At 48.5% G+C, this 24,210-nt stretch overlaps 1 protein-coding gene across 2 annotated transcripts; it reads right to left on the reverse strand.

The window, feature by feature from the left end:
* Positions 1–58: 58 nt before the first annotated feature.
* On the reverse strand, positions 59–23,190 carry SMO (smoothened, frizzled class receptor). Of its 2 annotated transcripts, XM_038556555.1 has the most exons (13): positions 22,848–22,976; positions 8,757–8,873; positions 7,929–8,134; positions 6,969–7,178; positions 6,545–6,717; positions 5,984–6,203; positions 5,763–5,886; positions 4,573–4,665; positions 4,013–4,121; positions 2,982–3,167; positions 2,404–2,552; positions 1,790–1,924; positions 59–1,567 (listed from the first exon to the last, which is right to left on the reverse strand). In XM_038556555.1, exons 3-13 carry the CDS (start codon positions 8,073–8,075, stop codon positions 1,134–1,136), a joined length of 1,980 nt encoding a protein of 659 aa, XP_038412483.1. In that variant the 5' UTR covers positions 8,076–8,134; positions 8,757–8,873; positions 22,848–22,976; the 3' UTR covers positions 59–1,133. The 2 variants fall into 2 exon arrangements, with proteins under 2 accessions (XP_038412483.1, XP_038412482.1); XM_038556554.1 differs by lacking the exon at positions 8,757–8,873 and having other exon boundaries at positions 22,848–23,190.
* Positions 23,191–24,210: the final 1,020 nt, after the last annotated feature.

The following is a 24,210-nucleotide window of genomic DNA, read 5'->3' on the forward strand; positions in this document are numbered from 1 at the left end:
TGCCTGAGCCAGGCAGGTGCCCCTCCCAAGGGCCTGTGGAAAAGAAGCACACCGAGAGTTTATACAAAAACCTTTTATTTACTGTTTGTATTTCTTCTCCCCAATCTGGAACCCAGCTAGCTCCTAAGGCTTCCTGCTGCCTGGTTCTTGAAATTGGGGCCTGGGGGAGATAGTTAGGGGTTATGAGAGGTGGGGATCTCCTCACCCACCAGTTGCAGAAGTTGAAGGAAGCTTTCCTGCCTGGCTGAAGCTCCAGCAGCCTCCCAGGGCAGCCCCTCAAGTCAGAGGATCCATTCCCCCACAGGAAGGATGAGAGGAAGAGAGAACACGTGTCTCTCAGGGGCCCAAACGCTCCCTATCACTTGCTGCTTCTACACCAGGCCAGGCTCCATAGCTGAACCAATCTCTCACCTGGAGATGGAGCCCAGCACCAAGGGGAGGGGTAGGGGTGGGATGGAACATGCCTCTGTTTTGGGTTCTACTCAACAAACAGGAAACAGGAAGAGGTTGGCCTGGAGTGGGAAAGGGGAAAGAGGGCACAGGAGCACACAGGAGGGGTTACTGGCCTGGGGTCGGGCCAACTGGACACCTGTGGAGAGAGGTTAGAGCCCCTATGGGAACTGGCACTTCCAGCTCCACAACCACTGGGAAGAGAGAGAAGGGAGCCCTGTACCCATCTAGACAAAGGGCTAATGACACAATAAACACATTTGGTCTGAAAGTGCCAGGAAAGGGCAGCCAGTGCTATCTGCCAGGCCTGGGCCTGGCTGCCTCATTGGCTACCACAGCTCACTCTGGGTACTGTCACCCTTGCCTCCACCATCACTGCCCCCGCTCAAGCTCTGCATAGCCCGTGACTCTGCTGCAGGTGGATACTGCCAGCCAGACTCCAGCTGGCGGGGCAGAAACAAGGACCCCGAGCTCCAGGGCCCTTCCCTGGATGAGGCCTACCCGTGGAGATGTCAGGTCCTTTCCCACAGTCCCGCTGCCATGAGCCAGACAGAGAGAGCTCTCCTGGGAGGGCACTGCACACTCAGGTTCTCCGGAAGACAGGGGAAGCACTCTCAGGGAGGATGAAGAACCTCAGAATGGTATTTGCTCCTCTTTCCTATCCCAGGTCCCGTTGTCCAGGCTCAGAAGTCTGAATCTGCATCCATGAGCTCTGCCTCCATCAGGTTGGTGCGGGAGTGAATGGGCCCCAGCCCCTGCCGGCAGCCCTGAGTCCAGGCCGTGGGAACTGGGGCGCTGGGCAGAAATGGATCCTGCAGGGGACTGGGCTCTGGGCAGAAAGGGTTGGAGACCAGGGTCCAAGCTCTCTGTCGGCAGGATTCCCCAGCTCCCCAGGCACCTGCGGCAACCAAGCACTTCTGCCGCGGCAGCTGAGGCAGTCGAGGAACAGCGCTGGCTGCAGGGGCAGGGGCAGGGTGGTGAAGTTCAGGGGGTGGTGCCAGTGGGCACACCTCCTTCTTCCTCTTCCTCCGCTTCTTCTTCCGGCCCAGACGCTTCTCCAGTTCTGGGGAGATCTCTGCCTCAACCAGCCACAGGTTGGCTTTTTCCTCTGGGGGCACTGATGGCAGGAGAGAGAACTTGAGTTTGGGATGCTGGCTCTGTCCACGCCACCCGTTCTCTCCTCGCACCCCTACTTTTGAGCTCTGGGACACAACTGTAGGTCTCTAGTGCTTCAGCCCCACACTCTAGACCCCCCAAGGCCTTTCCTTCCTCCTCCTGTCCCAAGAACCCCCAGCCTCCATGCCCCCCACCTTTCTACAGAAGCCTGACCCCCTTGTACCTGGAGTTGCCACAGGGGTGACAGACACATCCTGAGGCAGTATGGCTCCTCTCCGAGCCACCATCTTGGTGACATGTTGGGCCCAGGCAGAAGACACATCAGCAGAGGGCTCGTTGAGGTCAAAGGCCAAACCCGCTGTGGGGATGAAAAGAAAGGCTAAGGAATCATGACTGCCCAATTCTTGGATGACGGCTCCTCCCTCACTTAGCACATCTACCTTCCCCAGCAGCTCCCTCACCGTCCCCTGAGCCCAGAAGGCCCACCCAGGGTAATCATAGTGAGCTACCCAGTCCTGGTCTGAAGAGTAGGGCCTTGCTAGAGGTCTGAAAGCCAGTTCCTGGAACTGGAGAGGACAGAAGGAGGGAGAGGGAGATGAGTCCTTTTGAGACCAAAGTATCAGCAAGCAGACCCAGGGACAGAAACAATGCAGAGGAGCCAGGGATGGAAGGGGTCTGGAGAGAGTTGAGTGTGTGAGGAGAGGCCGGGGGCGAGGGTGGGGGTTATTCCTCCCAGCCTTCCAGACAGTCCACGTGTCCACACCAGCCTAGTGAGATGGGGCCCAGGTACTGTGGGTGCTGAGTGGCTCCCGTGGAGGAAAGGGGCCTGAAGCTCACCCACAGGCCCATCGTGGGAGACAGTGTGCATGCTAAAGGACAGTTCCTGGCCTGGGTTCTGCAGCAGCTCACGCCGCTTGGAGAAGGCCTTGGCGATCATTTTGCTCTTCTTGATGCGTTTGGGCTCATCATCACTCTGCCCAGTCAACCTGAGAGCAGAAGAGGTGGGGGAGGGGAGTGAAGGAGCAGCCACTTCCATCCAATCTTGTGAAAGACCAGTGACGACGCCATTCCCTCCACGACTTTGAGGAGTAGAGACCTCTGCAAAGAAGTGGGCCTAGAATTTGGGGCTCCTGTATGCTCAGTACTCAAATCACTCAAATCAGTCTACTCTTCTAAGAGACGCTGGCAGCAGCTGGCTCAGCACTTGATTGGTCCTCCCAAGGGCAGGAGGTGTCACCAGGGGGCAGTGGTGAGCCACAGAGGAGGCAGCTTTAGGCATCTCAGCGCAGACTCTTAGAAAACTAGCCTACCCAAGAGTGCTGGGAGACCGTGGAGCCCACAACACCTATTGGTTGGGACATCAAGCTTGAGAAATGAAGGGCATAAGGTCAGATCCAGCTGGCTGCTGATCCCACCTGCACCAGGTGCGCCTCCAGATGAGCAGCGTGGCCTTAGTCCAGACCCAGGTGCTCATGGCAATGCCGGTTCCAAACATGGCAAACAGGTTGATCTTCTCCACCAGGAGGCTAGGGCGATTCTTGATTTCACAGTCAGGGATGGGCTTCTTGGTGGGCAGCCCGATGGTCACATTGGCCTGGCACCTATGGCGGGGGGCGGGTAGCAGACAGGTGAGGCTTTCTGGGTCTCTTGGGTGGGGACCCAAATAATCAACCCAAAGACTTTAGAAAGCGCTAAGCCCCCACAGCAATGATTCACAACCCCGGGCGCTCAGTAGAGTCATTTGGGACATTAGAGTTACTTTTAATAACTACTAATGTCTAGGTCACACCCCAGACAATGAAATCAAATCTCTGTGGGAGGACCAGGCATTAGTGTGGTTTAAAGCTTCCTAGACTGGAAGCTGAAGCCATTAAGGAAGAGCCTGAGGCAGTCAGGACATGGACTGGTGTCCATTTTAATGAGCACTGTAACTGCTATTCCTGCCATCAGCAAGTGTGGCTCTTCTTTCAGCGGGTGAGCTGCCTTACTCTCAGATTCATCCTCGTGGTGACACAAAAAAGCACAGACAAAGCTAGCAAGTATTAACAGGTTGTTAATCTATCATAGAGAGGTAACTGCTTCTGTGCAGGGCTCTATAATAAGCTCTGTAAAGAGTACGTTGAGAATTAGAGTGACTTCTATGGCCAACACAGAGTCGTCAGAGAAGCCCAAACACGAGAGAGCTTACCAGTTACAAACACACCAGCCCGACAGTGGCTCATGCAGAGAGGAGGGCAGAGTGGAGCTAGGGTAGGAGAGCTGCTTGCCGTGTTTGCAAATTACAGAGCAAAGGACATCTCAGGCACCCAGAGCACGATGGGCAGTTTCACCTGCCATCGGAGGAGGACACCTGGCAGAGCCTTGCTGAACGGTAAAAGGGCTATCTCTGCAGTCCTGGCTCCAGCTCCTATGGCTGCTGCCCCCAAGCCCCAGGCCCTGTACTCACAGCACATAGTCCCGGAAGCTACGCTCCCACTCAGCCTGGTTGAAGAAGTCGTAGAAATGGCAGCTGAAGGTGATGAGCACAAAGCCAAAGGCCAGGAAGCCAAAAATGCCTGTGGAGGGCCAGGGTGGGACAGAGCATTACCAATCCCAGGTGTGGAAGCAGCAGTAGGGACAAGGTATTTGCCCCAGTTAGGCCTGAAACATAGCTGAGTCTGGAGTAAATCCATGCTAGGCTCAGTTTGCTGTATTCTCCAAAATAAGGCCCGAAGGGCACTTGAGACAACTGTGGCACAGTGGGCATGGGAAAGTAGTCTTGGCATGAATTTGAATTTTTCTCCAAGAAGGTGCCCTTTTGAGCTGGTACCACCATCACCACACACACACACACACACACACACACACACACACACACACACAAAGCCTTGTCCTGACCCCATGGCTGCTAACTTGTGCCACTGACACTACTCTTCTAAGACCCTATCCTGCAGGTCCCATGGCCCCAGGAGGGTACAGTGGTGGGCTGGCCAGTACCTCAGGCCAAAGGCCTTGCGATCCACTCACCCAGGCGCAGCATGGTCTCATTGATCTTGCTGGCAGCCTTCTCACTCAGCAACCCAGGATGGTTGCTCTTGATGGAAAACAGAGTCATGACTCCTGAACAGAAGAGAGACCTCAGACATTAGTAGGGTGAGGCCACCCTCCCGGGAGGGATGGGTATGACAGGGAGTCCCCAGTCTGATTACTCCTATGCTTTAAAGCTTGAGGAACTGGAGACACTTGAGAAATGGAGCATAGTTGGTGGCAGATGTGCTGTGTACTGGAAAGACTGGGGCAGAGCCCAGACAGAAGGCGCCTTGGTCCTGGCCCCAGCTACCCCTAAATGAGGCAGCCAGGTCAAAGCTGTGCTGATGGAAAAGGCATAAAGAGATGCAAGAACAGTGCTATCCAATAGATATTATCATTTCAACATGTACTCCATATAACAAACTATTAATGAGGTAGTTTACTTTCTTTGGGCTCTGTATTGCAATACAATTTTATACTGATGACACATCTCAGTCTGGAGTCGTTTCAACACATGTGGCTAGAGGCTACCGTACAGGACAGCAAAGATACAAAACATAAATCAGAGGCCCGGAGACTCTGCCAAAAAGAGGTGGGCTGAACAGAAGGCTGACGGCACAGGGGGAGGAAACTGAAGTTTACAAAGAGAATGCAACAAAAATGAGCTAAGAAGACACGGAGGCTTACTGTGGAGGTGGTGGCTCCAGACGGGAAATCAGGGAACAACGAATCTGTGCGTGTTGTGGAAACTTGTGGGTGGAAAGCAGATGAGGAGCCAAGTTCCAAGAGATGGGGGGCATATATAAATTCAGGGTGCACACACACACAACTGAAGGCCCGAGCTGGCTGCTGTGGACAGGCCAGTTTATTCACCGTATGAGTGCAGCTGGCCAAGGGCTGAGCCGGGGCTCGGGCTCTGCTCAACAGGCTGTGAGCTGTGGCTCAAGGCTCTGGAGAAAGGGCCTGCATTTCTCTGGCCGGCACAGAGGTGCTGCCCCACACCAGGTGCCATGACACTGTTTCTGCTGAAAGTAGGCACCTTCCACTTACCAGCAAGACCCTGTGGGAGCTGACTGAGGTCCTGCTGCAAAGGCAGCAGAAGCTGGCAGCTTCTAGCTCCCACTTACACAGAGCAGGCGCATGGCGCATTTTGTGGCCCAACTGGTGCTGGCCTGGTGCTCACTCACCTCGGATGAGGAAGTAACCTCCCACAATGAGCACCAGGCCAATGGGGGCCAGCACGAAGCCAGCACGGTATCGGTAGTTCTTGTAGCCAACAAAACAGATGCCGCTCACGGAGTCCCCATCCACCTGCGGTGGGAAGAAGGTGGGAGGGAGGGACAGAGTTGGTCACTGGCCCCCTTACCCAAGCCCGCTCCAGTCCCCAGGCCCCCACCAGTCACCATACCTGGGCCACAGCAAGAATTGCCACAGTAAGGACAAAGGGGAGTGACCACGTTAGCAGGTGGAAGTAGGAGGTCTTGCCAGAGAGAGGCTGGTAGGTGGTGCCCAGGGCTTTGAAGGAGGTGTGCCAGGCATAGGTGAGGACCACAAACCAGACGACACCAGCCATCAGGGCGTAGTACACGATGACAAAGATGATGACGCAGGACAGGGTCTCATTGGAGCTGTGCAGACATGTGAAGGGTCACCTGGGGAGGTCATTCTGTACTCCCTTTATCAGCTCTCTCCACCTTGTCCCCAGACCCTTGGCTTCTAAGGTCTGGAGGTTCCCTAGGAGTCAGGGCTTAGGTACAAGACTCAGGTCAGATTTGAAGAGTGTGTGAAGGATGCCCCTTGGAGTAAATGCAAACATTCACGGCCCTAATGCTGCAAACTTTGGGCACGACAGGCAGAGCTGAATCCTACGCTCAAATGTCGGTTTCAATCCCCACCTGTCCCTTTTGTGGGAAACACACATTTCAACTTTCTACCCCTCCCCTCATTTCGGGGTCCCCAAGACACCTACGTGGGCTCCCCAAGTCTCATGGTGCCATCTGCACGGCAGACAATCTCCCGGCGAGCGCCGTCCATAAACTGGGCCAACCAGCCAATGCTCCCCACAAAAAAACACGCGTTGACGTAGAAGAGAATGACAGCAGGGTAGCGATTTGAATTCCGCCAGTCGGCCACAAATGTGGCCTAGAAAAGAGAAGTGGGGTCCATTCTATGAGGTTTGGGTGATTCTGCTGCCATAGATACCCTAGTCTGAACCCTAAACCCCTCTTATCCAGACCCTGTCCCAGGGACCCCACCAGGTCTTCCCCTCCTCACCTCCCTCTGCCCCAATAGCTGGGCCAAGTGACAATCTACTTCCTTCCCACTTTCTAGGCTGCACGTTCTAGGCCCCCTTTCCCCTGACCCTTCCGCCCGCAGGCCTGCCATCGGCTGACCAGGGTGAAGAGTGTGCAGAGGCCTGTGACTGCCCCGAAGGCCGCGATGTAGCTGTGCATGTCCTGGTGCTCGGCTTCCGTGAACAGCGGGTTCTGGCACTGGATCCCACATCCCTCCACGTCCTCATACCAACTCTTGGGGTTGTCGGTCCGGACCAAGGGAGCCTCGCACTGGCCCGAACTGTTAAACTTGATGTTCTGCACCTCATTCTGGCACAAGGGAAGGGAAGAGGGCAGTGCAAAAGGGAGCAGGAGGCCCAGGGGCACCCTTGGTTTAATACGAGGCAGAGGGGTAGCATGGCAGAGTGCCAAGAGCCCAGGCTGGAGACAACCTTCCAGCGTTTGAATCCCAGCCCTACCACTCAATGACAAATTATATCAATAGCCTGGGGTGAATTATTCGACCTCTCTGTTATCTCACTTTCCCCAACACTAGGATAGCAGCTCCTACTTCACTGTGTGGTTTAAAGGTTACATGAATAAATAGATGTAAACTGTTCCTATAGCATTTGGCAGGTAGTAAATAGTAATAACTAGCATGATTACTAATATTATTGCTGTTATTATTATTATTACTACTTGTGAGCTCTCCTTTACCACCAGAATGAGATCACACCTGTCTTGGTATCTCTAGTTGTTTTATGTGTGTGTGCCTTGATTCTCTAAATACACCATAAACTGCTTGGCCAATGAGTTCCTGTCGTCCATGACTCCCGAAACTCCCCAACACCTGGTAGAGTAGATGCTCAAAAAATATTTGTTGAACAGCTGCCTTTTATAAATAAACAGATAATCCCCAATAGACTGGCCCAGTCAGTGAGTGTCAGTTTGGTTTTGTGGCTCATTGACCCCATGGCTGCAGATTTAGGTCTCCTAGGAGAGAAGCCTGTGGGGCTGCCCTGCTCCTGCCTCCTGTTGGACCCTGCCCTATGCCCAGGGCTTGCCCCTCAAAGCACTCACCGGGCAGCCCTCGGGGAAGTGGTCAGGGGTGCAGCGCAGGAAGTCAGGCCAGCCGCGCTCCCTCTCCACGATGGCGCAGGGGCCTCGGGTAGCCTGGCAGAGGGTGCGGCTAGGCAGCTCCACCCGGTCATTCTCGCACTTGGGCATGTACACAGCACAGAGCAGGGGCTGGATCACTGCCCAGCAGCGGGGGGCATTCCGGAGGCCTGGGGGGAGGCAACAGTGTGGGCACATTGCAGTGAAACCCCTCCTCATGCTGACTCAGTCACAGTCATTCCCAGGCCTAAGGCAAGTCTCTGCCACAATGCCAGGGCTGTCAGGCGCAGGGTTTCTCAACAGGGCATTTGGGCAGGATGAGTCTTCTCTAGGACTGTCCGCTAGAGTGTAGGGCTTTTAGCATCCCTAGACTCTTTCCACTAAGTGCCAAGAGAACCCCTAAATGCTCCCCTTTGCCCTACTCCAGAGTTGGTGACTGGAAGAGGGTCTGAAGGGGAGCTTCTGGGATGCTGGTAATGCTCTAATTCTTGATCTGGCTGCAGTTACATGTATGTGTTCACCTTGTGAAAAGCAAGCCTGTGATCCATACACTTTTCTGTATGTATTTGTGATTCCAGTTTTTTAAAAAAAACAGCCCCCATTTCCAAATGCCCTGCTGAGAACCCCAGGTCGACTTGCCTTTTACCTTGTCGGGGCATTCTTAAAACCTTTCAGAGGTCTCTTCTAGGGTAAAGGGAGGTTGTGGGACACCACCCCGCCCCCATCACAAAGCCCATGCACCAGAACCAGATGTTGCCCTTTGCCCAGACCCAGGATCCTTGACCCTCTTACCAAGCTGAAGTGAAACAGAGTACAGGGAGGAGCTTTAGAAGAAGTAGTCAGGGGAGCCAGGTACTCCAAAGCCAGAGGAGGAAACAGGAAATCAGATGGAGAGAAACAGAGGAGGTTCTGTCCAGTGCAGAAGGAGGAAACATGTTGTCAGCAAGACAGAAAGAGATGGAGATCTCCCAGCACCCCTGCCCCAACCCAGGGCCTCTACCCTGCTGCCCCAGTGGCTGGGCCCCCATTGTCACTCCCGAGTCATCCCTGCTTCGGAACACTTGTTCACCCAAGAAGTTGTCTTAGGAGAAGCTTCTGAGGGATGGCCTGGGTGGCTCAGTGGTTGAGCGTCTGCCTTTGGCTCAGGGCATGATCCCGGGGTCCTGGGATCGAGTCCCACATTAGGCTCCCTGTGGGGAGCCTGCATCTCCCTCTGCCTGTGTCTCTGCCTCTGTGTGTGTGTGGTGTGTATGTCTCTCATGAATAAATAAATAAAATCTTAAAAAAAAAAAAAAAAAAGGAGAAGGTTCTGAGGATGTGAGACCAAACTGGGTGACTGCCACATTACCAAGCTACAGTGGTAGGGGCAGATACTTGTTCTTTTTTTGGGAAAGAGGCAATACAGTAGAATGATATGGGTCATGGGCATTACAATTAACCTCCCCGGGTTCAAACCTAGGCTCTACCATTTCCTGGCTGTTTGATCTCGGGCAGATTACCTTATGGCTAGCCTCAGTTTCTTCATCTGTGAAATTCGGATAATAGATTTACCCCGTGGAAATGTTGTGAAGAGTTAGATAATGCATTGAATGTGGTTAGCATGGTATCTGTCAGACAACAGGCACTCGGGAAATATTAGGTGTTATTACTCATCTGAAATCTCTGACCACTCACAGCTCCCATACCACAAAGCCTATTCCGGGGCACAGAGCAAGTTCCTGTCAAGAAGCAATGTTCTCGGGCAACTGTCCCCAGACCTGACCAAATCAAAATCATCTGGGGACCTCTATCATTCTAGATGGAGAAAACCCCTCTTAAGAGTTCTGACCAAGTGGGTCCAGGTGGAGAACACAGCAGTGGTTGCCAGGGGGCAGGTAGGAGGATAATTTGCACACAAGGGAACAGCATGAGAGAATATTTGGGTCTGAAGGGATTGTCACTATCTTGAGTGTAGCGGCTGGTTACATAACTATGTGTTTGTCTAAATTCATAGAATTGGGGCAGCCCCAGTGGCGCAGCGGTTTAGCGCCACCTGCAGCCCAGGCGTGATCCTGGAGACCCAGGATCGAGTCCCACGTCAGGCTCTCTGCATAGAGCCTGCTTCTCCCTCTGCCTGTGTCTCTGACTCTCTCTCTCTCTGTCTCTATGAATAAATAAATAAATAATATTTTAAAAAATAAACTCATAGAATTGTACAACAAAGAATAAAGTGAATGTTACTGGATGTTTACTGAACAATATATTTAAAATGGAGGAAGCTTACTAGAGTAAAATTTATTCCAAAGGAGCAGCAAGCAGTTGATTAATAAAAATATTAGTTTTCTGGATTTTGTGATATTTGCAATAATCAACTTCTAAAGATGTGGAATTTTGTTTTTTCTTTTCTCAATTTATTTTTTATATTATTTATTTATTTATTTGACAGAGAGAGAGAGCAGAAGCAGGCAGAGGGAGAAGGAGAAGCAGACTCCCTGCAGCACTCTATCCCAGGACCCCAGGATCATGATCTGAGCCAAAGGCAGAGACTTAACCAACTAAGCCACCCAGGTGCTTTTTTCTCATTTTAAATATTGTTTTGTACCTTAAAAATAAACTCCCCAAGGAAAAGACAGATTATTAAAGAAATCTTAAAAGACAACTGAGGAACTATCTAGGGAAAAAAATGGATTCTTACTCCATTTCTTACATAAAAATAAATTCCAGAGGAATCAAAATAACTACATGAGTTTTAAAAATTAAGGTACCAAAAAAAAAAAAAAAAAAAAAAAATTAAGGTACCAGAAGAAAAGATGGGAAATGGTTTTTAAAATCTTGAAGTAGAGATGGCTTTTTGAAGTATGACACAAAACTCAGAAGCTACAAAATAAAAGATTTTAAAAGACTTCAGGAAAATAGATAAGTAGAGTAAAATACAAGATCATAAGAAAAGCAATACACTTAAGAAAAAAATATATATATATTTTAAAGATTTTATTTACTCATGAGAGACTCATAAGAGAGAGAGAAAGAGAGGCAGAGACACAGGCAGACACAGGGTCATGCCCTAGGCTGAAACCAGCGCTAAACCGCTGAGCCACCCCAGCTGCCCGAGAAAATATATTTCTGATACATATCACAGGTAAGGAGCTAATTTCCTTATGTACATGAATCTCTTCCACATCAATAAGAAATTCATAATCCAATAGAAAAATGGGCAAAAGACAAAGTTCAAATACAAATGACCTTTAAACACATAAAGAGACATTCAATCTCATTCTTTTTTTTAAAGATTTTATTTATTCATTTTAGAGAGAGAGAGTGCAAGTTGGAGGAGGGGCAGAGGGGGAGAGAGAGAGAGTGTGTGTGTATGTGTGTGTGGGCGGGCATCCCACAACCCTGATATCACGACCTGAGTTGAAACCAAGAGTCAGACCATGAGTCCAAAGCTCAACCAACTCAGCCACCCCAGGTACCCGTTAACATCACTCTTAATAAACTAAATGTGAAATAAAACTATAATGAGATAAATTTTTTAACTTTCAAAGTGATAAAGATCAAAATAATTGAAAACGCTGTGTTGACAAGAATGTGGGTCAAACTGGCACTTATATATAATTTTAGTAAGAACCGACATTAGTAAACACTTGTGGAAACTGGCATTATCAAAATTTTATACTAGCGATCCCACTTCACATGTTTACAAAGATAATACATAAAATTATTCATTGCAGAACTGTAACAGCAAAAGAGGAGAAACTGCAGAATGCATAGCCATCAATAGGAGACCAGCCACATAAGTAAGATACCATATATCAATATAATACAACACTACGCAAGGTTGAACCACTTGCATTGAAATTGAACTACCTCCAGTGCATCTTGTTAAATGGATAGTTGAGTGAGAACAGCCCGAAGAGCAGACTACTACTTGTTGTAGGAGGAAAAAGACTAAGGATGCATCTACATTTATACATATGTTGGCTATCTCTAAAAGGACACACAAAAACCAGTACTAGTGGTTGCCTCTAGGAAGGGGAAATGGGTGGCTGGAAGCAGAAGTGGAGGGGTTTAACTTTTGTTACTTTTGAATTTTGTACAGCTCGTACATACTACCTATTTTTTAGAAGTAATTAAGCTTAAAAATATAAATATGTCAACCATAGAGTTGGGGGAAGCTCTCTAGAGAAGAGAAGGGGACAGAACTGTAGACAGGAAGAAAGGGGGACAGCCTGGATGGCTCAGCGGTTTAGCGCCTGCCTTTGGCCCAGGGCCTGATCCTGGAGACCCAGGATTGAGTCGAGTCCCACATCGGGCTCCCTGTATGGAGCCCGCTTCTTCCTCTGCCTGTGTCTCTGCCTCTGTCTCTCACAAACAAATAAAATTTTAAAAAATAAAAATAAAATAAAATTTTTAAAAAAGGAAGAAAGGGACATCAATTTTATCCATTGTTTTATTTCTTTCATTTTATTAAAAACATGAAACAGAAAAAATAAAGACACAGATGTTCTATTAATCTTGGCATTTTTTTATATTCATAAACTTCTTAAATATTTGCCACAATTTAAGCTTTAAAAATGACTTTTTGTGTGGTTCTGATGATCAGATGGTTGAAAACCATTGTTCTGAGATTGGCTTAACATTAGGAAATTCAATCAATGCAATTTACCACGCTAACAGATTAAAGAAGAAAAAAGATCATATGATCATATCAGTAGATGCAGAAGTAGTCTATAGAGTCCAACATGATAAAGAATAGGCAAATTAGGAATAAAAGAACACTTTTTTTTAAAGATTTTATTTATTCATGAGAGACACAAAGAGAGAGGCAGAGATATAGACAGAGGGAGAAGCAGGCTCCCTACAGTGAGCCCGGTGTGGGACTGGATCCCAGGACCCCGGGATCACACCCTGGGCTGAAGGCAGATGTTCAATGACTGAGCCACCCAGGTGCCCCAAAAGAACACTTTCTTAATCTGATAAAAGAAACCTATGCCAAACATCATAGTAATGGTGAAAGATGGGAACATTTTATTTATTTAGTTAGTTTTGTAAAGATTTTATTTATTTATTTATTCATGAGAGACAGAGAGAGAGGCAGAGGGAGAAGCAGGCTCTATGCAGGGAGCCCGATGCGGGACTTGATCCCGACCCCAGGATCACGCCCTGGGCTGAAGGCAGACACTCAATGGCTGAGCCACCCAGGCATCACAGATGGGAAAACTTTAGAATACAGATATGAAGTCAGAGATAAGGAATGCTGCTACTTTTATCACTTGTATTAAACAATGAGCTGGACATCTTAAGTAGTGCATTAAGCCAATAAAGATTAAAAGGCACGCGGCTTGAAAAGAGAGACACAAAACTCATTATTTACAAATGAGATGGCTATGTGTATAGGATAAATTTAGCTAGTTTACTGGGTTCAAAATCAATTGTATTTCTATATGCCAGCAACAAACAAAATGAAATATTAAAGGAACTATTTAGAATAGTATTTTAAAAACCAAGTACCTAGGGGAATCCCTGGGTGGCTCAGCGGTTGAGGGCCTGCCTCGTACATATTACCTATTTTTTAGAAGTAATTAAGCTTAAAAATATAAATATGTCAACCATAGAGTTGGGGGAAGCTCTCTAGAGAAGAGAAGGGGACAGAACTGTAGACAGGAAGAAAGGGGGACAGCCTGGATGGCTCAGCGGTTGAGGGCCTGCCTTCGGCCCAGGGCATGATCCTGGAGACCCAGGATCAAGTCCCACATCGGGCTCCCTGCATGGAGCCTGGTTCTCCTTCTGCCTGTGTCTCTGCCTCTCTCTGTGTCTCTCATGAATAAAAAAATAAAAATCTTAGAAAAAAAAAAAGGGAAACTTCTGGCCTTCTAATGATGAAGAGTCACAATTTATTTTTATTTTTTTTTAAGAGTCACAATTTAAAAAAAAAATGAAAAAAGATCTAAATAGAAATATATAATGAAATGATTGGAAGACTAAGTATTGTAAAGATGTCTTTTGTCCAAATTAGTCTGTATACTCAATGTAACCCCCATCAAAATTACCAATAATTATTTTTTAAATTAATTTATTTATTTATTCATGAGAGACAGAGAAAGGCAGAGACATATGCAGAAGGAGAAGCAGGCTTCCCACAGGGAGCCTGGTGTGGGACTCAATCCCAGAATCTCGGGATCATGCCCTGAGCCAAAGGCAGATGCTCAACCACTGAGCCACCCCGGTGCTCCCAAATATTTTTATATTAAAACACAAAGGGTCAAGAATAGTCCAGACTCTATTAAATACTGCTGTACCATAAATACTATAAGCATTATAAGAATGGTAGAGGGGATGCCTGGGTGGCTCAGCGGTTGACCACCTGCCTTCGGCTCAGGGCCTGACCCTGGAGACCCAGGATCGAGTCCCGCGTCAGGCTTCCTGCTTGGAGCTTCTCCCTCTGCCTGTGTTTCTGCCTCTCTCTCTCCCTCATGAATAAATAAATAAAATCTTTGGAAAAAAAAAAAAAAGAATGGTAGAGGTTCTTGGCTTGGAACTCAAAAAGGATTCTTAGAATTTAGGAGCCCGTGAACTTGAATGAGAAAAAAATTACATCAAATAGAAATTTAGCCCTTCCTTCAATTATGGGTGTAAGCCACATACTATGTTATCAGTATTGTGTTTTTGTCATGAATGGAAATTAGATATTTTTATTATAGATATCTCAAAATATTGTTACTGTTCATCTCCACCTTGATATTATGGTGGTTATTAAACACATAGTACATCTTACTCAGTTTATTAGTAAAGAAGCACATATATGTTAGATCACAAAATTGTTTTAATATGTTTGATAATTATATTTCAATAGAAATCATTTCCTTTGTAATCCTATATGCTCCTTTTTAATCCTATGTGTTTTACCTTATAAATTTAAAAATATGATACTGAGAAAGGGCACAGAGGTTTTATCAGACTGCCAAAGAGGTTCATAGCTCAAAGAAGGTGAAGAACCATGCCATAAAGATATGATAATTAAGATGGCACATATTGGCAAAGGATAGACAAAATAGAACTATGGAACAGAATAAAGATCCCAGAAACAAATAGATATTTGAACATTTGATTTATGGCAGAAGACTGGAGAAGGGATATTCTTTTTAACAAATAATGTTGAGGGCGCCTGGGAGGCTCAGTGGTTGAGCATCTGCCTTTGGCTCAGGGCATGATCCTGGGGTCCTGGGACCGAGTCCCCAGGCTTCCTGCAGGGAGCCTGCTTCTCCCTCTGCCTATGTCTCTGCCTCTCTCTCTATGTCTCTGCCCGCCCCCCTCTGTCGCTCAAGAATAAATAAATAAAACCTAAAAAAAACAAAAACAAAAAACAAATTATGTTGAAACTAAATGAAATATAAATGAAACTAGTAAATTGTATGTCTAAATTGAAAGGAAAATCTAAAAAAGTTTTGAGAAGATAACATGAGAATAAGTTCATGACTTTATGTTATGAAAGGACATTTTAAAAAGATTTATTTATTTATTTGCAAGACAGAGTGTGAGCAAGAGTGGGGGTGGGGAGAGGAAGAGGGAGAGAGAGAGAAGGAAAGCATACTCTCTGCTGAGCAGGGAGCCCCCTGCAAGGAGATCTCAGGATCCTGAGATCATGACCTGAGCCAAAACCAAGACTAGGATGCTTAACTGACTGAGGCACCCAGGTACTCCATGAAAGGACGTTTTTTTTTTTTTTAAAGGTTTTATTTGTTTATTCATGAGAGACATAGAGAGAGAGAGAGAGAGTCAGAGACACAGGCAGAGGGAGAAGCAGGCTCCATGCAGGGAGCCTGACGTGGGACTCAATCCCAGGTCTCCAGGATCACGCCCTGGGCTGAAGGCAGTGCTAAACCGCTGAGCCACCCGGGCTACCCAATGAAAGGACTTTTTAAAAGAAGACAATAAGTACTAATCAGAAAAAGCTTTATCAATGACTATCTTTTTTTTTTTTTAATCAATGACTATCTTAAAGCTCAGAACTTCTGTTAACAGATGACACAAAGAAAATTAAAAGGCAAGGCACAGAAAATATTTTCAACTCATACAACCAATGAAGAACTCCTGTCCAGCATAAAGAAAGAACTCTTAGAAATCTTAGGAGAATGACAGCCCTATAGAAAAATGGGCCAAAGATGCGAACAGACACTTCATAAAAGAAATCCAAATAGCCAATAAACATTTGAAATGGTGCTTAACCCCATTAGTTATCAGGGAAATGCAAATTAAAACCACAAATAAAAAGGGAAAAGGCTGACACCACCAATAATCAAGAATCATGTGGAGTGATGGTGACTCTTCTACAAGATAAGTGGGGAATCTAAGGTGGTATAACCACTTTGGAAAACTGTTTCGTATTACCCAGTAAAGCTGAAGGCAGAGACGGCTGAGTGTCTCAGTGGTTGAGTGTCTGCCTTTGGCTCAGGTTGTGATCCTGGGATCCTGGGATTGAGTCCCACATCAGGCTCCCTGTGGGGAGCCTACTTCTCCCTCTGCCTAGGTCTCTGCTTCTCTCTGTGTATCTCTCATGAATAAATAAATAAAATCTTAAAAAAAAAAAAAAAAAGCTGGGGTTTCCTGGGTGGCTCAGGGGTTTAGCGCCTGCCTTTGGCCCAGGGCGTGATCCTGGAGTCCTAGGATCAAGTCCCACATCTGGCTTCCTGCATGGAGCCTGCTTCTCCCTCTGCCTGTGTCTCTGCCTCACTCTCTCTCTCTGTGTCTCTCATGAATAAATAAAATCTTAAAAAAAAAAAAAAAAGAAGCTGAACATATGCATAACATACTGTTTGGTGATCCCATTCCTCTAAGTAGGTACCTAGGGAAATTTGACCCAGGTGCACCAGGATATACATAGAAGAATACTCACAGCAATGGTATTCACAGTGGCCAAAAACTGAGGACAGCTTAAATGTTTAACAACAACAAGACAGATTAGTAAATTGTGATATATTCTACAATGGAATACTGTGTGACAATAAAAAAAAAAAAAGAGCTGCAATAACATGGATGAATCTTACAAAAGAAATAACAAAAGAAGCCAGACACAAAAGACATAAAAGAATACACATATCGTGATTTGTATAAAGCTCAAAAACATTCAAAACCTAAATATCCTGATTAGGGATTCCAAAACTAGATGATAAAGCTATAGAAGAAAAAGGAAATGATAATCAAAAATATTAGGGTAGTGGGTACTTCTAGAAGAGAAGGGAGGGAAATATGATTGAAAAAGACAAAGGAGGGATCCCATGATCTAGTTCTTGACTCAGGTGTCACTTTATAATTATTTGGTTTTGTTTTTGTTTTAAGATTTTATTTATTTATTCATGAAAGACAGAGAGAGAGAGAGAGAGAGAGAGGCAGAGACACAGGCAGAGGGAGAAGCAGGCTCCACGCAGGGAGCCCGACGTGGGACTCGATCCTAGATCTCCAGGCTCATGCCCTGGGCTGCAGGCGGCACCAAACTGCTGCACCACCGGGGCTGCCCAATTATTTGTTATTTAATACCTTTGTTTTATGCAATTTCTGTATGCATGCGGCATAGCACAATTAAAATTAAAAATCTTGTGGTACCTGCCTGGCTGAGTCGAGGATCGTGCAACTCTTGATCTTGGGGTTGTGGGTTCAAGCCCCATGTTGGGTGTAGAGATTACTTAAAAATAAAATCTTTTTTTTTTTTTTAAGATTTTATTTATTTATTCATGAGAGACACAGAGAGGCAGGGACACAGGCAGAGAGAGAAGCAGGCTCCCTGCGGGGAGCCCGATGCAGGACTTGATCCCAGGTCCTCAAGATCACAATCTGAGCCAAAGGCAGATGCTCAACCACTGAGCCACCCAGGTGCCCCAAAAATAAAATCTTTAAAAATAAATTAATTAAAAAGTCAAAAATCTAAAGCAAAAATGAAAACTTGGGCCCGTAGATGCTTTCCTCTGTTTTCATACTTTCCATATATATATATATGGAAAGTATGAATATATATATATATCTTAACTGATTCTCATCATCATCAGCCAGGTTTGGGAACAGCTCTAGGGGAATTCTTTCTGATCTGCCCCTGCAAACAACCCACCACCATCACCAGCATCCTTCCTCTCATTGCTCAACCAGATGTCGGAGAGGAAAAGAGAAATTCCTCTCAGCTTCTCCAGCTCTTTTCTACTGGCAGCCTCCGGCTGGGTGACAAGGCCACACATCACTATGCACACACAGAGCACAGCAATGGTCTAAGAGGCTACGTGCTGGTTGTCAGGGACTTATTTCCCTCACCAGCCGCAGGTCTCTGCTTTCTCGGCCCATTTACCAAACCAGATTTGGCCCAAGGTGGACTGTGGCCTGGATATTATGTTTGTCTGGTCAGCTTGGAATGCCTAAGAAGACACATGTCAAGCTATCCTGGGGGAAAGATGCTGAGTGCCTGAACAGGCCCAAGTCCAGAGGGTTAAAAGATACAGGAGGACCTGAGTTCTATACAGATCTAGAAACCAGTCCAACCTGAGCTAGCAACTTCCTCACTCAGTGGCATACTTCCAAAGGCTCAGCAGTCAAGGATGAGGAAACACAGAGTGACCACTCTCTTCAGCAACTCCTATTCCAAATCTGCTGGTAATCTCCACATAGATGTCCATTGAGCATCTCTAATTCACACGCCTAACTGAATCCATGCTTTCTTCCTCCTTTTTTTTAAGATTTTATTTATTTATTTATTTTTATTTAAAAAAAAGATTTTATTTATTTATTCATGACAGACACAGAGAGAGAGAGGGAGAGGCAGAGACACAGGCAGAGGGAGAAGCAGGCTCCATGCAGGGGGTCCAACATAGGACTCGATCCCGGGTCTCCAGGATCACACCTTGGGTTGAAGGCGGTGCTAAACTGCTGGGCCACTGGGGCTGCCCAGATTTTATTTATTTATGAATGAGACACACAGAGAGAGAGGCAGAGACACAGGCAGAGGGAGAAGCAGCCTCCATGCAGGGAGCCTGATGTGGGACTCGATCCTGGGACTCCGGGATCACACCCTAAGCTGAAGGCCGACGCTTAACTGCTGAGCCACCCAGGTGTCCCCATGCTTTCTTCCTAAACCTTTTCCTCCTCCAGCATTCCCAGCTTAGTGAAAGGGAATGATACCACCTTCTCTGCAAGCCTGAATCCTAGGTCCTCCTGCTCACTCATGCCTTGCATCCAACTCATTGGCAAGTCTTACTGGTTCTAACTTGGATTTCTGGCACCTGTCCACTTCCTCCAGCCTATCACCTGATCATCTCTCACCTGGACCTCCACCTCCATCATATCTCACCTAGACTACTTCAATCATTCCCTAAGCAAGCAACCAGGCTCCAGGCCATTCCTCCTCCCATGGCTTCTTCACACAATACTCAAAGAGATCTTTCTAAAATGCAAATATGATTACATCTCTCCCTTGCTCAAATGCTTTCAGTGGCTCCTTATTATCTTCTGGATAACATCCAAACTTCTTAATACGAGGTAGGAATTCCTTTACTCTCTAACACTCTAGGTCTTATCTCTTATAATTCTATCCCTCACATGCTTTGATCCAGCTCAGCTAAAATTCTTGCACTCTTCTTTAAAAGTACCAAGTCCTCTCACCTCCTCACCTTTGACGCTGTCTCCTCTTCCTTTTTTTTTTTTTTTTTTTGTTTGTTTTTTTTTTCTGTCTCCTCTTCCTATTCCTTCCCATTCAACCTTTCCTTGGCTCAGCTAATTCCTGCTTATTTCTCAGGTCATAGGTGAAAGGTCAGTTCCTCTGGGGAGGGTCTCCCTTGCTCCCCAAAGTCTTTTGTGTTCCTTCAGCACCCTACCCTGTCACAATACCTCTTACGGGAACTGCTAAAGCTGTCTGTGGTCTTCCCTTGATGGCAGGGATCATGTCTGTATTCCTTGTCTTTATATGTCCCAGAACCTGATCCAGGATGACATGTAGCAAGCACCCAATGCCTAATTTAACGACTGAGCAGATGGCTGGGTACTCAGAACTCCGAGGCTTTAAAAAAACAAACAAACAAACAAACAAAGAACAAGTGTCTACCTTCAAAAGTTTACAGATGAAGACCACTTAGATCATCTTCATCCTTCACCCACGAAAACACCTCCAAGAGCCAGGTGAAACTGACCATTTAGACATGGTCAAATCAAGACCACTCACTCAGGACTGGACAAATCACTTGCCAGAGGCTGCCAGCCAAAGGCCTGTCTGTGATTCTTACTCTTGACTCTGATTCATTGTACCCACCACTGACCCAGCTTGCACCACCACCTGCTTCTGGTCCCACTGCCCAGGATACCCAGCAGAAAGAACAACCAGAAAACACATGTGACTGAGCTAAGGGATGATGGCAGCAGAAAAAAATTCAAAGTGAACTAAAGACCTGGGCTCCAGGGTGGCACGCCTGCAGGACCCTGTCCCCCAGAAGCACAGCTAGTAACGATCGAAAGCGCCCAGCTAGCAGATGGTTCTAACTCCTAAACTTTCCTGCCAAAACCACTTTTGCCTACTCAGCAGCTGCTCTCAGGAGTATGGACTGGAAAGAGATCCATACCCTTCCTCCTTGATTTGATGGCAAGTACAAAAGGACTGCAGCATCACACATGCATTTAACTTAGAAGAATTCAGCCATGGGCCCCTGCAAAATAAATAAGGAGAGAGGGACATCTGGGTGGCTCAGCGGTTGAGCATCTCTGCCTTCGGCCCAGGGCATGATCCTGGGGTCTCGGGATCAAGTCCTACATCAGGCTCCTTGCATGGAGCCTGCTTCTCTCTCTGCCTATGTCTTTGCCTCTCTCTTTCTCTGGGTCTCTCATGAATACATGAATACAATCTTTTAAAAAAATAAGGAGAGAGAGATGTGTGGCGGGGGGCAGGGGTATGAATTGCTCTCAGTGTGAGCAACTCAGAACTGGGTGAGCGTCTAGTGCTGAGAAATTTGATTTTCCATACAACTGGCTCCTAAACGCAAGCCTTCTTTTTGCTCTTTTGCTCAGAGACCTGTTCATACCTTTTTTTGCATTCCTTTTTTTTTTTTTTAATTTTTATTTATTTATGATAGTCACAGAGAGAGAGAGAGGCAGAGACACAGGCAGAGGGAGAAGCAGGCTCCCTGCACCGGGAGCCTGATGTGGGATTCGATCCCGGGTCTCCAGGATCGCGCCCTGGGCCAAAGGCAGGCGCCAAACCGCTGCGCCACCCAGGGATCCCTGCATTCCTTTTTTATTCTTTCAGTCTTTTGTTCGTTTGCATTTATGGAACTTTATTTTTCTAGATTTTATTTATTCATGAGAGACACAGAGACATAGGCAAAGGGAGAAGCAGAGCCCCCCAAGTGCCCCAGCATTTATGTAACTTTAAAGACTAAAATGATATCTTCTAGGTATGTCCCTTCTTATATACTATACATTACTATATGTTACACATTTATATAAACACACTATCATAAAAAGAGTATCTATGCAAAATGACATAGACTTCACGTTATGGTAATTTATGGATTTTTCAAAGCCACTGTTGATGACACACGATTTCTGCCTACCTGCTGACTTTACAACCTGATACCCACTAAGGATATAGCTCTACCACAGGTACCATCTTCCAAGTCCCTCCTCTGGCATCTGCCAGAGAGTGATACCAGGCCAGGAATGATATGGCTTTGTCCAACATCCAGCAATGACTCTAAGAACTCTAGTGGACAAGTTGACAATGACAGGCCTGCAGCCTACATACACTTCCTCCTTCAGGATCATCACTAGCCCCCAGGGCAGAACCAAGATGGATGTAGGGCACCCAAGGCTTGTCAAAAGAAGTTGCCAAGCTGGCTCCTGACTTTTGATTTTCTTTTGCAAGGACAGTTTTGGAATCACGCAGACTAGAAGCAAGCGATGACAAGACCAGTCAGTTCTCTTCCCCGAGTCCCTTCAGGCCCCCAATCCAGAAGAGTGACAAGTAGCGAGAGAATCCACTCCCCACTGCTAAGGAAGGATTTGTTTGGGTTCAGTCTGCAGTTTTTCAGGCCTGGCCATAATCCTATCCTGAGGTGAGGGCTCTGGGATTTCAAACCACTGAGAAAGTACCCACAGACTCTCAACATCATAGACTTAAGTGTCCTTCTGCAGCTCTGACCAGCCTGAGGACCCAAACTTCCAAAGAATATACAAATAATCCTTAGAATAGTCTCATTCCGTCACAACCTCAGACAAGGATTAGAGTCCCCATTTTTCAGATGAGGAAACAGTGAAATCTCCTGCGAGAAAGCAAGACGAGATCACTGGACTTCCTGTCTCCGAAAACAAGATTTCTGGACATTTCTGGCTAACTTTTAATTACTCAACAGCAGGGGGTTTCGTATCCGTCACAAATTTCACTCAATTCTTACCCACCCCCCTCCCTCAATGCCTAAATCTTCTCCGGGATCTTTACTTTTTTCCTCTCCAACTCGACTTGCCGGTTGGCTTCTTTTCCAAGATCTAAACACCTCCTTGAATCCCCAAGGACCCCGCTTCCAGAGCAGTACTTAGGTGGAGCAGCCCCATTTCTTAAAAAACGTCCTTCCCCGAGGCTCTGAACCCCCTCCTCATGGGCCCCTCATTCCTCCCATTCTCTGCGCACCCACCCCGCTCAGGCCTTTTGTGACCGGCTCCCTCCACTGCCTCGCCCCCCCCCCCCCCCCGAGGGTCCCATCCCGCGTACGGCAGGCACCCAGAGCTGCAGACTGCGTTCCTCCAACTCTCCCGGGTGCAGCTCCCGCCCTCGCCACAGCTCAGGCCCGAGCCTGTTCTTTGCAGGAGTCCCGCATCCCACCCCCGTAGCCCCGGCCCCGGCCCCGGCCCCGGCCCCGGCCCCGGCTCCGGCTCCCGCGCGCTTACCCGACCAGAGCACCAGCTTGCCGTGCGCTTCTTCCTGGGAGTCCGAGTCCCCGGCCAGCAGCGTGGAGGTGGCCCCGTAGGGCAGCGCCGAGCCCAGGCACACGTTGTAGCGCAGCGGCTCGCAGGGGGCTGCGCGGCCGCAGTGGCTCAGCAGCGGCGGAGGGCCCGTCGCGGCCGCGCTCCTTCTCGCGCTCCCGCCCGCGCTCCGCGGCCCAGGCCCAGTCGCGTTCCCGCTCAAGGCCGCCCCCCGGCCCGGGCCCCCCAGCAGCAGCAGCAGCAGCCCCAGGAGCAGGATCTCCGGCCCCCGTGCGAGGCGGGCAGCGGCCATGGCCAAACCCGCCAACTCAGCAGAAGCCCCGGCGTCCCCGCCCGCTCCCCGGAGCCCCCCGGCCGCACGCGCAACGCTTGGGGCCGCGGAGGTGGCTCAGGCGACCTGCGCGCCCCGCGGGTCCGGGCCCGGGCCCCCTCGGACGCTCCGCGCGCCGCGGGCCCTCGGCGCCCAACTTCGCAAACTTTGGACCCGGGGGCCCATGTTGGGCGGCGGAGGCCCCGGCCGGGATGCACCCCTCTCTACTCTTCCTCCTGGCAATCCAAGTTGTCTTCAGCCCCGGGAGCCCCCTGGGCCCCCCATCTCCAGCCCCATTCCCCCTCCCACCATTAAAACTACCTCTCGGCCGCGCGATGGAGGCCAGGCGCGCGCCGGCGGTGGGGGACTAGCTCCCCGGCTTCCCCTCTGCGCCAGCCCGCGGCCCAGCAGCCACCTTCGCCCGAGCGCGCCTCAGCCCCCCGACTCTCCCACCGACTCCCCGGCTCCTTTGTTGCTCTAGCTGCTCGGCTCTCTGGAATGCACGGGCCTCGCCGAGCCAAGCCCGGCCCCACCTCCGCCACGGCTTGGGGAGGGACTGGCCGAGGGAGGGAGGGAGGGAGGGAGGGAAGGGGAGGGGAGGGGAGGGGAGGGGAGGGGAGGGGACGCGAGAGAGGAGGAGCGCGAGCCTTGCTGTCCCCGGCGCGCGGAGGGGCCCGGGCCAGGGGGCTCTGGTGACCCCGTTCGCCACCCTGGGGCAAGAGATGGGAGGAAATCGTGGCCGGGAGCTGCAACCAGACTCAGCGGGCACCTAGATCAGCCTGAGGATCTTTCGACTTGGTGGAAAAGACCAAGCGAATAGACACTTCTGGTTTACAATGAGAGAGACTAGGGTGCCTGAAGTCAGCGGAATCCTCTTCTACATCCTTGCCTGGCCCCCAACTCGCCAGTTTTTTCTGGTTCTGGTTTTAGATCTTTCAACTTGTCCCGGGGGGCGGGGGGCCATGGAGGAGAACCAGGGTTTGGGGGATTCCCTTGTTTCAATCCTTCCAGCTCGGG

This window comes from Canis lupus, chromosome 14 (genome assembly GCF_011100685.1).
Source record: "Canis lupus familiaris isolate Mischka breed German Shepherd chromosome 14, alternate assembly UU_Cfam_GSD_1.0, whole genome shotgun sequence".
Taxonomy (NCBI): Eukaryota; Metazoa; Chordata; class Mammalia; order Carnivora; family Canidae; genus Canis; species Canis lupus.